Below are 13427 nucleotides of genomic sequence, written 5' to 3'. Positions count from 1 at the left end.
AATAAGTTTGAGCTTTGCTCAGGCTTAGTTGGTATTTCTCACTAGTCCTATGGACTTTGACGCACAAGGTGTTTATACTGACTTGGATGGAGTTATTCACTTTCTTCGACTACTTGAGAGAATTTGGATCAAGGTGGAAATTGTTAAATTGTGATCCAAATTATACCATGTTGGACTAGACGTAGTACAACATGTGTGGGCCTTTGCGTTGACGTCGACGCGTACGAGTACAACTCGTTTACTTGTCCTCCAAGGATTCTCATGTATTGCCCTCATATATATCTCATGTAGTGGCATCTAAGACGGTCTGTCGTCTCGTGCTTGTAATACTCCTCTTCATAGTGATTGCGTCTTTGTGCATCCGTGGTTTTCTCCCGCAAGGGTTTTCACGTAAAAATTCATGTGCTCTCGTGTCTCGTTTATTCTCGTTATTATCTAACAAATGTATACAAGATGAACGTTGATGCGTGCTCTATGGAGAATGGAACTGAAGCAATCATCGAGGAGAAGCTTTGGCATGCTCGTCTGCTCTGTTTGATCATGTGCTAGATGCCCCTACAGCAGAATGTTTGGCGCTAAAGAACGGGATGATGCTAGCGGATCAACCATGGATGTTCCCAAATCATTTTTGAATCTGATTAAGTAGAAATATTAAGGCCTGCAATGGGGAATTAGAAATATTAAGTCCCTACTCTTCACTACGGGCAGAATGCTTTCTGTGCTCAAAGGATTGGCTCAGTATCCTTTACTTATTGCACGAGAGAAGCAAACAATGTGGCACACACCCTGGCTAGGAAATCTTTCTATTCACATTCTGTTTTTTCTTGGGAGGATGATCCCCCAGATTTCCTGTTAGCTGATCTTATTAGAGATGTATCAATTATCTTAGATGAATAAAGTGTACCACAAGTTCAAATGTGCTGTCACTTGCCGGCCATCTTATAGATATGAAAATGAAGCATAAAGAACGGTAAAATATTATTCAGGGCACTCATCCGGCATATCCATCTAACTATCTTTCAGATAAACACATTCAAACTGCGCCATACATACGATCATGGTCAACAGACTCTAGTGGTCATATTAGACGCTGGCTAACATGCGCATACTACACTGATATCATAGTTATTTATTTCTCAAATTGCGTCAGCATCTCCTGGGCAGTCTCACGCCAAACGTTGTAGAGCTCATCCGAGAACAGAACAAAATGCACCTGCCAATTACAAAGTGATTTACATATTTAATAGACATAGATGACAACACCACGAAAACAGGATAACAAACTTCCATGTCTAGAGAGGTGTAATACTGCAAGTCTGACTAGTCATAATGGATTTCCAATTAAATTATTGGTTGTATAGTTCCTGCATTTTAGTGTAAAATGGCATGTGGTTACAAATACCAGTGGCACTGCAGTATACTACCACAGGCTACGACTAACCTCTTTAATATCCCCTGAAATTTGTTGAGCAGCTGAAATAGCTATGTTTGATGCTTCCTTTGGAGGGTAACTGCATGCATGCTCAAATCGTGTTAAACTTCTAAATTTTGATAGTGCAAAAAATAAACTGCATAAAAAGTAGATAGATGAATGAAAACGGGCACCTGGTACATACCGGAAAATACCACAAGATATAGCAGGGAATGCAACGTACTGAATGCCATTCTCTTTAGCAACCTTTAAGCTATTTCTGCAATTAACAAATGCAGATCAGGTTGTTTTTGCCTGATTCAGCAGCTAGAACGGCCTTCTCTAATATATAGTGTAAAAGGAGGAACTTACTCGTATGCATTCTTTAGTGATACCTCAGGCTTCCTGTCCATATCATATATGGGCCCAACTGTATGGATCACACGGGACACAGGAAGCTCAAAAGCTCTGTTCACATTCAATATACAGGCAAATTGATATAGTTTCACGAAGATAGCATTCTGTTGGTACCAAAATGAATGAGAGAAGGTACTGACGGAGTAATTCTAGCTTCTCCAGTAGAGCAACGGACTCCAGGTTTAACCTCTGGAACTTCACGGCATGCTAGAACAAGCTGTGGTCCAGCAGCTTGATGTATAGCTGACATAGGGGTTTCGACTTAGTAATTAGTATGAGATATTGGACCATCAGTGAAAAATAAAATTATTACACTTCTCAAAAGCTAGTTTATACCTCCATCAACACCTCCCCCTCCTAGCATTCGTTCATTAGCAGCACTGACCTGCCAAAATAAATCTCAGTTATATAATTCACTGTTGAATACAGAGAAAGATAATTGCTTCTATGCAAAATGTAACACATCAGTTTATTATAAAACACAAATGGAAGTAACAGAAGGATTTAGTAAATACTCACATAATAGATCATATCATACAAGCTTGCAAAGGCTTAAGATCGTAACTGGCTGAATGGATTTGTAATAAGATATTGGATTTATAAACTTGTTGCAGAAGGGACTGCAACTTTCCTGATGATTTGAGGCTCAGAACTCAAATTCCACTCCATGGAAAATAAGCTGACAGTCATTGGGGAACTTGATTCAGACTTCTTGGTGATGCCCTTAATGGCAGACGGAACCGATACGGACATTAAAACAGAAAATAAGCATAGCTAAGAAGACCCTGTTCCCCAACCCAGACCTAGGCAAAGGCCTGTTCCATCTGAGAAGCCAGCCTAACTACAACGCCGTCTGGTGGTTCCGGAACTGGGTTCAGTTCATCCCATGCTCAGATCCCACTACGCGCCGTAGCTGCTACTGCGTATCTGGTAAAATACAACTCGACCCATCTCACCTATCCAAGCATATCTACATACGCAAGCAGTATTGCGTGGAGGAGACAAGGTGGGATTGGATGATGGGATGGAGCGGAGGAACTTACGATGGTGTCGGTGGCGCCGTCGACGGACCAGAGGGTGATGTCGCCCTTGTGCAGCTTCAGCGCGCCGGCCCCCGACGCAGCCGACAGCCGGAACGCCTCGCCGCCTCCGAATCCAGACGCCGCCATCGCGAAGGCTCTCCTCGCTGGGCCGATGCTTGGCCGCCGCCTACGCAGCCACTTGGGAAGTGGAAGTGGGAGCAACGACGGCGTCAGGAAAATTCTGGTGGCCGCACGCGACGACATTCGTGGGGAGCGAGCGTGAGTGTCCCTGTAGGCCTGGACGGCAGCCTGGAGTAGGCCTAGATCCGTGTTACTCTGGACCTTTTGTTTGGCCCGTTTATAAGCTCGGCCCGCGTAGCACATTCCTTCTAATTGCACCTCCGCGGTAGCTCCTATACTACGCATTCTGCGTCAAAATGTCGCGCTTTCGCACAGGCACATCGTTCGCGGTGCGTTGATTGGGCCGGCCCATTGCAGTGCGCCGCAAAAAGCAAGTGGAAAAAAATCGCAGAAAGGTAGGTCGCGACGGGAGCTCCTATAGGGCGCCTTAAGCGCCGGTTGAGGATCCGGGCGCCCACTGCAGCCCGCTAGTGGGCCGGCCCATAAATACGCTGGCCATTGAAAAAATGTATTTCTGCCGGATAAAAGAATACTATGAATCATTCGCTCTTAGGAAAATTCGAACCCGCACCAACAAGCAGCAGCGCATGGTAGGCTTACCACTATACCAACTATGCCCAACTGAAACAATTGCAACGCGAAACATTTAAGAGGTAAATCTCATCCGCGCTATATAGAAAACCGTGATTCCTTCTGGAAAAAATTGAACAAAATTTGAATATCCACAGATTTAAAAAAAACATCACGAAAAAGGGAAAAAAGTTCATTAAAATGGAAAAGTTCATCGATTTGAAAATAGTTCATAGATTCTGAAAAAAAGTTCATCGATTTTGAAAAAAGTTCATCGAATTTGAAAAAAAGTTCACCGAATTTGAAAAAAGTTCACTGATTTTACAATTCATATGATTTGAAAAAATTTCATTGAATTGAAAAAAGTTCACCGAATTTCAAAGAACGTTGATATAATCCGTTGAACTATTCTCATAGAATTAGAGAAAGGAAAAAAGAATAGGAAAAAGAATAAGAAAAATGAAAGGAAAGGAATAATAAAGCAACAGAAAGGTTGTTTGTAACCACGTCTGATCTACCCGCTGAGTTGGCTAACGTAACTTGCTTGCAACGCGAGGTCGTAGGTTCGAAACCCGCCGGTCGCACTCTTTTTGCATCACTTAGAGACGGAAAGTGGGAGGCGGTATGGGCCGGTTCATCTCAGCGCAGGGGGTGTGCGCCCGTTTGCGTACACCGAAGGAACGGGCGCAGAGGGCGCCGTTTAGGGTTTGCCAGTCGCGACGGTTGGGAATCGAACTCGGTACTAGCCACTACGATGGAGGAGCTCATTGAACCAATCTACAGAGAAAAGCTAAAAGAACTAACGAAAGTATAAGACTTAACACTATTTGAAAATATCCTTTACCATTTTCCAAATTTTAATTAAATTTTTGAACTTACGGTTTTGTTTTGACAAAAGGAAACAATATTATGATATCATGAACAAATTTTGAATTTCCCAAACTTTTTTTGAAAACGTGAACCTTTTCAGAATTTGTGATTAATTTTCTAAAGCACGACCATTTTTTAAATTTGAGAACAAATCTTGAAACGGAGAACAATTTTGAAAATCCCGAAAAAATTAAAGCACAAACATTTTTTGAATACGTGAACAAATTTTTTGAAATCCAGAACATTTTTTGAAATTGTTGAACACAATTTTTAAAACATGAACATTTTTTATAAAAAGGCAATCTTTTATTTGAAAAAATCCGGGCACTTGTTGGAAAGGCAAAAAATGAATATTTTGAACATTTTTCATTTTTCATTTTCTGAACATTTTTTGCAAAAACACGAACATTTTTCCAATTTTGAGAACTAATATTTGAAACTTCTGAACAATTTTTGGAATCGTGAACAAATTCTGAACAATTTTATGAACAAAGCAGGACAAAAGGAAAAACAAACAGAGAAACAAAAAAAGGAAAAAAACAAAGAAAAGGAAACCGAACAAGAAAAAAAGAAAAAAAACAGAAAAAAGAAGAAAAAAACGAAAAAAAAATGAACAAGAAAAAAACCGGTTCAGAAACCTTCTAGAAGTTTCCCAAAACAAGAAAAAACCGGCTGGAAACCTCTAGAAGGTTTCCAAAACCGGGGACATTGAAACGGTTAAACGGGAGGGCCCAGTCGAACGATCGCTGATTTCCCCTGTGCGATACCTCGACAGTTTGGCGCGGTATGCGTCTAATAGGAAATTCCGAAAAATCCTATCTGCCACACTGTCGTTGATTGGCACAGACCGAGCCACCAGCGAGCCACATGGACCGGCCCAATTATCGGTAAAGAACATGTTACAGTACCAGCCGGTTTTAGAGATCAACTAATGAAGGAGTACTCCTTTGGGAGCCCCTCAAAGGTCATTTGGGGTAGGCTAGATCTTTGGCGCACTCTCAGCCACCGTCACATGTCACGCTTTGGGCTCTTCCTTCAAATTTATTTTTTTATTTTTTTGTACGTGTTTTTGGCTTTAGATAATTTTTCTTGATTTCCCTTGATTTTTCTTAGGTTTTGCACACAAAAATTACAAAAAAACTAATGCGAAAAAATGTGTTTTTTCTCTTTCGCGAGAGGCACAGATTTACTTCTCGTGGAGACACGGATTTGTTTACGCGAGAAGCACGGTCGTGCTTCTCCCAAAAGGGAAAAAGCCACATATTTACTTCACGTGAAGGCATGGATTTGCTTTTGCGAGAGGTACAATCGTGCCTCTCAAAAAAGGAAAAACATGTTTTTTCTTCTTCTTCCGCGAGAGCCACATATTTATTTCTCGTGGAGGCACGAATTTTCTTACACGAGAGACACGGTCGTGCCTCTTACAAAAGGGGAAAACGCTTTTTTCTATCACGAGAGGCACAGATTTACTTCTCGTAGAGGAACATATTTGCTTATACGAGAGACACGACCGTGCCTCTCGCAAAAGAGAAAACATATTTTTCCCCTACCACGAAAGGCATAGATTTACTTCTCTAGGCATGGATTTGCTTCTGCGGGAGGCACGACCATGCCTCTCAAAAAAGGAAAAAATGTGTGTTCTTTTCTTCTTCTTCCGTGAGAGACACAAATTTACTTCTCGTGGATGCACGAATTTGCTTCCATGAGAGGCACGGTCATGCCTCACGGAAAGGGAAAGAACAGTTTGTTAAAATCTATCAACATAGGATGAATCCAACAGTGAAAACAAGTTGTGAAGATGTCGATGCGAGGAATCCAATGATCAAAACGGTTCAAGATTTGGACGCACGGTTTAAGAGATAAAATGTTTTCAATACAGTCTACTAAAAAAGAAAAAGCTCTCATGTTGCGACACGTGGTACACATGCAGTGTGACACTTGTCGTAACCTATGAAGATGGAAGTAACCTTTGAAAATAGTTCTTAATTAGTGATTTTGCGGGCTTTGAGAATGTTTTTGGAGGTTCAGTCGGTTTTTTCAGGTTTCAGGAACCTTCTACAAGGTAAGGGAAGGTTCTTGAACAAGGTTTATGTCTTTTTTTGTTTCTTTTCTTTTTCTCCTGTTTTTTTTGATATTTTTCTCTCCTTTTTCTTTTTCTTTTTTGGTACACTAATTTGGATATAAGATTCTTATGACTAAGAATAATAATGAAATTCCTTGAAAACATCTTCTTTGAAGTATCAATCTCTGCTCAGAGAAATTCTTCAAAGACTTGGTAAAGAGGCTGCAATTGGACTAGAGCAACGATCTTGTCACTTTTTCACCTCCACGGATATGACCAATAATGGTTTTTGAAAGCGCCTTCAGTCGCACATCCAAAAAGATGCATTGATACCACGAGGTGCTATACAAATGGTTTTTAACCCCTTTCTGCGATGGCGTTTTGAACCGTCGCCAAGTGAGTGACTGCGATAGGGGGTCCTTCCCACATGACCCAGAAATTGTCGGGGATAGGCCCTACGGTCACACATGCTCGGCAAATGAGGTCGTGTGCGGTGGGCGAGCGATCAAATACGGTTATACAGGCCCAATCGGCTCTGGTCGTAAGTACATCCCACACAGTCAGCCCAAAATAAACGTTTCTGTTTGTTACGTACATTCCATAGTCAATCCAAGGGATACGTTTTCGTTCTTATGTACACCCCACACAGTCAATTCAGGGAAAACATTTCCGTTCGTATATACATTCCACATAGTTTTATGTATAGCCTCGTGTGTGATATGTGTAACTATCACACATGCTCTGCCTCGGTTAACCGTTTGCTTTTAATCAACTACATCACACACGATTTGATGAATAAAATTGTATGTCATTGGGCTATCCATCACAAGCGCTTTTACTGCTAGAACCATTTGCAAAGTTCCACGACCCATTTAGCAGGTTTATTAGTTTACAATTGATAATTCCAGTATTACGAAATTCACATTTCATATAGAATAACTTTTTGCCAATTTCATGTCACGCACATAAATATATTTTAACATCACAGTACGATAGCTACCTGAAAACATCACAATACATCATATAGCTAGTTCATCCTCATAAGAACAATATTAGAACAATATATTCATTTCCCTAATCGAGATCATTCAGACTCGTCTTATCCACCTCTGCTTTCAGTTTAGTAAGAACTTGTTTTGCACTGACCAACTAGGAAAGTCTCTCCTTCGCCAACACCATCTTAGCAAAGTCTAATTTAAAAAATCTGAGCTCATTCTCTATCTTCCTCTTTTTATCCCGCTTCTTCAAATATTCTTCAGCGTTGACGACACTTTCTCTAAGTCTACCTCTGTTCTCTTCCTCATACATGCTCCAGAGCTTTGCTAGGCACATCTTCAAAGACTGTGGCCACTCTTGATCAACCCACTCCAGGGAAGAACACTTTCATTCATCCTATAATATTTAAAACTACATCAGTAACAATTGTAGGGGAAATGGATTTCTAGCAACATAGAAAATCACCAAATACATATTTTGAAAAACTGAAGAAACAGGTTAATTATGACGTATCTTCTCAAAAAGATCAATGTGCAAATGAATTAATTGCTACTAAAACAACATCCAAATTCTGAAACATCAGAAGCTATAATTAACTACAACAATGCTACAAGTTCTTAGTCATGTACTATAAATAACAAATTGAATATTTTATGAGGAAGCTAAATATAACTGCAACAGCATAGCGACAATGTTTGGATGACAGCAAATTGATACTAACAGGTGTGTACATGCACAAATTTTGTAACATAGAACTAATAGCACTAAGGCCGTCCATTATGTATGCCAAAACCGATGTAAAGACAACTGTTGCTACACTTGGCACCGGTGCCCAGCACTGGTGAGCCGATGCAGCGGGAAAAAAATCAGGGACCCGGACTTAGGAGCACCTAGTTGCTCTGATGCCTAGTTCCTTCGTTCCATAAATATTTAGTATTTTACTGCTTGGCTGCTCGGATGTGTGGATCAAAGTTGCCTGCACAAACTGCTGAAGTGGTGCCAAATAATTTTCTAATGGCACCGCTAATGAGATGGCAATATTTTTACATACTAGGTACAAACCGTGACACTGTATTAACATCCAGAATAACATAGCACAGTGAGAGTGTCTGAATCACATCTAACAACTGATTTGTAACAACGAAAGTGGGGCTAACCTTCTCTGCACATGCCAAAAACTTCCTCCCACTATCCATAGATTCAAACGCAACTAGCTTCACCATGGAGATTGATGGTGACAACGAGCATGCAACTTTTCAGCCACCCCGCTCCATTCGTTGCAACTGATGGTCCTAGGGAGCTACAAGAGGAAGAAATGACTCAAATTGACCGCCGAGTTAAAATCCTTCATTCCAAGTCATAACCCAAGAGAGAGAAGAGAGGCATACCCGGGTGCTAAAAAAATCGCCGGAGGAGGAGGAACCGCTGGAGAGGTCATTGAAGAAGACCATGGCGACCCTGACGGTAGAATGCGAGACGGCGAGAGCGAGAAAGCGGCTATAGCTTCGGAAGGAAGGAGGAAACGGGGGAAATATGAATTGCGGTCGGGGAGAAAAGGGGGCGGGGCGGGGGTAGATATTTCGGCGGTAGGCCAAAAAATTCGAAATATGGAGGGAAACTTTGTGCGCGGTGCCGCCGGACACCATTCACTTTGAACTATTGTGTGCATCGTAAATGATTCTTCTGCTTTACACGCATGGGATGAGTTTGATAATTCAAATTTTGGTGGAAATTTCCCTGGGTAATGTCCTCATCCACGTCATTGCATAATTTAACATCGCTTACTAATTTGGGCACATAAAAGAGTGTACAACACACAGACCACACTTACTGAATCGAGCAATATTAGTAATTAAATAGAACCAGTTGACCTAAACATTGCTCTAACAAAAGACCAGCATTAAAAACAAGCCTAAGTACGCATAATCTTAACAAAGCCACCGCCGCGCCGGCCTATGCATCGCCGCTGTGAGATGAGATGTCGATGACTTGTCTTGGCGAGATGCCGCCGTTGGTGGACTCCGTGTCCCCCTACTGAAGTCGACCGCGTCCTCGTCCTCGTCCTTGGCGCCGCCCTCAAGGTTGTAGTACTCGTAGTAGTGGTTGCGCCAGAGCTCGCATTGGTACTCCACCGCTGATTCCTCGACGGACAGACTCTTCTCTATCTCGACCTTGGCCACACACAACTCCTCCTCCCGGCGCTCCTCGATCTTCGCTGCCTCCTGCATCTCCAGCTCCCGCTCGGCGATCTCATGAGGAAGCAGGTGCTCCATGGCTGTCGCCACCTTTTCGGACGTGGGTTGCATGCTGGATTCCGAGGTGGCCTAGAATATCTTGGCGTGTTCGTCCTTGATCTTGGCATGGATGGCCTCGACCCGGGCCAAGGCGACATCGGTGGCACATACAGCAGCTCGAGTGCTCTCGATGTTTGCAGCTGACGTTTGCGGCCGTCGTTGCAGCAGCTGCCCTGTCGACTGTCGCAGATGCCCTCTCGGCGGATGTGGCCGCGCTCAATGCGGATGCGGCAGCACTCTCGGCATAGGCGGTCGCGCTCTCGGCGCAGGCGGAGGCGCTCAGGGAGGACGGGGCCACCGTACGGGCCCTCACGAAGCGTTTCCATGGAGTCATCTTTGCAAGAAGGGGTTGCGGGAATGAGGATCGGGATTCGTGGATTCGGGGATTGCTGACACTGGAGCAGACGAGCCAAAGAAGCTTAAGGAGGAAGAGTTAAATAGACCCATGAATTTTCATCGCAAACGATTCCTACAAAAAAACTGTGTGTGATGTTGTTGATATTTTCATTAGCCGTGAGAGACGAGTTTGGCGTGAAGTGGCAACGGATGGTATTTTACATGTATGAGAAACTTTTTAGTACTAATACAATTGTCATGTCAAAGTTTGAAAATTGTCAGGGGTCATTGGACCTTTTAAGACATTTAAGTGATTTTCTAGCCATTTAATGACTGTAATTCAAATTTGAACAACATCTACATGCAACAGCTAACCATAACAGTTTAAAAAGTCTTATTTGTGTACTTTTGTGCGAGTTAATTTCATGTGCAGTAAATTGGAAGGAATTTTTAAACATATTGGTCTCATGGCTATGACACAAAGCATGGAGTGCCATGGCATTTAAATTCCAAAAAAAAGATTAGAAACACATGGAACCTTGCTTGATGTAATGTCATGCCACCAAGATGATGTGGTACAAAATCTGACATGTTTGACAAAAATTTGGACACACACCCCTCACAAAACCGAAGCAACTCAGTAGAAGGCTCGTGGTTTCGAGAGGGAACAATGCATGTTTGATGACGAACAGGCGATAGCTTCCTCTTGCGGCCATCAAAAATTTTCTACAATTAACATGCACTAATACAACTGTCATTTCAAAATTTGGAAAATTCTAGGGGTCATTCGACCTTTTAAAGACATTCAAGTGATTTTCTAGCCATTTAATGACTGTAATTCAAATTTGAACCACATCTACATGCAACGGCTAACCATAACGGTTTGAAAAAAAATCATATTTGTGTACTTTTGTGCGAGTTAATTCCATATGTAGCAAATTGGAAGGAATTTTCAAATATATTGATGTCACGGCCTGGACACATGCATGGAGTGCCATGTCATTTAAATTCCAAAAAATTAAAAAATGATTAGAAACATATGAAACCTTGCTTGATGTAATGGCATTCCACCAAGATGATGTGGTAAAAAAATTGGCATGTTTGATAAAAGTTTGGACACACACCCCTCACAAACCGGAGCAACTCACTAGAAGGCTCATGGTTCCAAGAGGTAACAATGCATATTTGATAACGAACGGGAGATAGCTTCCTCTTATGGCCTTCAAATTTTTTCTACATTTAACGTGCACTAATACAACCGTCATTTGAAAATTTGGAAAATTCTAGGGGTCATTTGACCATTTAAAGACATTTAAGTGATTTTTTAGCCATTTAATGACCGTAATTCAAATTTGAACTAGATCTACATGCAACGGCTAACCATAACGGTTTGAAAAATCATATTTGTGTACTTGTGTGCAAGTTAATTCCATGTGCAGTAAATTAGAAAGAATTTTCGAACATATTGGTGTCACGGCCTGGACACATGCATGTAGTGCCATGGCATTTAAATTCTAAAAATTTAGAAAAAGATCAGAAACACATGAAACCTTGTTTGATGTAATGTCATGCTGCCAAGATGATGTGGTAAAATTTTGGCATGTTTGACAAAAAATTGGACACACACCCCTCACAAAACCGGAGCAACTCAGTAGAAGACTCATGGTTCCGAGAGGGAACATTGCATGTTTGATGACGAACACGCGATAGCTTCCTCTTGTGGCCATCAAAAAGAATTCTACAGTTAACGTGCACTAATACAACTGTCATTTCAAAATTTGAAATATTCTAGGGGTCATTCGACCTTTTAAAGACATTTAAGTGATTTTCTAGACATTTAATGATCGTAATTCAAATTTGAACTACAGCTACATGCAACGGCTAACCATAACAGTTTGAAAAATCATATCTGTGTACTTGTGTGTGAGTTAATTTCATATGCAGTAAATTAGAAGGAATTTTTAAACATATTGGTGTCACGGCCTGGACACATGCATGGAGTGCCATGGCATTTAAATTCCCAAAAATTTAAAAAATTATCAGACAAATTTGAAACCTCACTTGATGTAATGTCATGCCACCAAGATGATGTGGTAAAAAAATTGGCCTGTTTGATGAAAGTTTGGACGCACACCCCTCACAAACCGGAGCAACTCGGTAGAAGGCTTGTGGGTTTTTTGAACTAAAAGGCTCGTGGTTTGGAGAGGGAACAATGCATGTCTGAGGACGAATCGACGATAGCTTCCTCTTATGGGCTTCAAAAAATTTCTACAGTTAACGTGCACTAATACATCTATCATGTCAAAATTTGGAAAATTTAAGGGACGGTAGAAGGCTCGTGGGTTTTCTTGAACTAAAAGGCTCGTGGTTTGGAGAGGGAACAATGCATGTATGATGACGAATCGACGATAGCTTCCTCTTATGGGCTTCAAAAAATTTCTACAGTTAACGTGCACTAATACATCTATCATGTCGAAATTTTGAAAATTTAAGGGATCATTTGACCTTTTTAAGAAATTTAAGTGATTTTCTAGCAATTTAATGACCACAATCCAAATTTGAACTACATCTACATGCAGCGGCTAGCCATAACGGTTTGAAAAAAATGTGTACTTGTGTGCGAGTTAATTCCATGTGCAGTAAATTGGAACACATTTTCAAACATACCGGTGTCACGGCTTGGACACATGCATTGAGTGCCATGGCATTTAAGTTCCAAAAAATTAAAAAATGATCAGACGATGTAAATATCTAGTGTTCAAAAAAGAAAATGTAAAGATTTGGTAAGACAACCGGGCCCCACACGATTGGCACTCTATTTCGCGCCTCAAGGCTTGGAAGGTGAGTGCCGCGGGTTAGTAATCAGACACGGTTCTGTATTGGAAACTGTCAGCCATTAAGTTCACACATGACTTTTGCTGCGGGAATCATGTGTAATTCAAACTATAGTACTCGTAAATTCCAGCGATCGGCGTGTGTACTATTCCCGTCGATCTAGAATTCGGTCGCCAATAAATACTACCTTCCTCACGTCGTCCCGCCTGCATTCTCATCTACATCCTCCCGCCCCCCCTCTCTCTCTCTCCCTCGCTCTCTCAAATCTCAGCCATGGCGCCGCCGATCTGCCCACGCGCCGACGAGGAGGCGCCGCCGCCCGAGGACGCCCAGTCAAAGAGCAAAAACAAGAAGGACCCCTACACGTTGCCGAACGAGGTTGCAAACCCCCCAACTTTGGAGTGCTTTTGGGGCTAGTACAATCTTTGTCTGTGGAAGTCGCTGCCGCCGGCTGAGAAAGCCAGGCAAGTGGC

At 41.8% G+C, this 13427-nt stretch overlaps 1 protein-coding gene across 2 annotated transcripts; it reads right to left on the bottom strand.

Annotated features, from left to right (window-relative positions):
* Positions 1–961: 961 nt before the first annotated feature.
* Positions 962–3153, bottom strand: LOC123081923 (macro domain-containing protein VPA0103). 2 transcript variants are annotated; one of them, XM_044504426.1, is made up of 7 exons: positions 2872–3153; positions 2165–2213; positions 1969–2071; positions 1784–1879; positions 1606–1691; positions 1442–1511; positions 962–1213 (listed from the first exon to the last, which is right to left on the bottom strand). In XM_044504426.1, the coding sequence occupies exons 1-6, from the start codon at positions 3112–3114 to the stop codon at positions 1483–1485; spliced, it is 606 nt and encodes a 201-aa protein (XP_044360361.1). In that variant the 5' UTR covers positions 3115–3153; the 3' UTR covers positions 962–1213; positions 1442–1482. The 2 variants fall into 2 exon arrangements, with proteins under 2 accessions (XP_044360361.1, XP_044360360.1); XM_044504425.1 differs by having other exon boundaries at positions 1617–1691; positions 2872–3152.
* Positions 3154–13427: the final 10274 nt, after the last annotated feature.

This window comes from Triticum aestivum, chromosome 4A (assembly GCF_018294505.1).
Source record: "Triticum aestivum cultivar Chinese Spring chromosome 4A, IWGSC CS RefSeq v2.1, whole genome shotgun sequence".
Lineage (NCBI taxonomy): Eukaryota > Viridiplantae > Streptophyta > Magnoliopsida > Poales > Poaceae > Triticum > Triticum aestivum.
This window is presented reverse-complemented; position numbering and strand designations above follow the sequence as displayed.

Bases quoted from the DNA above. Each gene is read 5' to 3' on its own strand.
- LOC123081923 (XM_044504425.1), bottom strand. From the start codon at position 3,114: ATGTCGTCGCGTGCGGCCACCAGAATTTTCCTGACGCCGTCGTTGCTC. The intron at 1,692-1,783 runs GTAAGTTCCTCC...TGTTAATTGCAG, and splicing joins TCACTAAAGAATGCATACGA to AAATAGCTTAAAGGTTGCTA. The intron at 1,512-1,616 runs GTATGTACCAGG...GCATGCATGCAG, and splicing joins ATATCTTGTGGTATTTTCCG to TTACCCTCCAAAGGAAGCAT.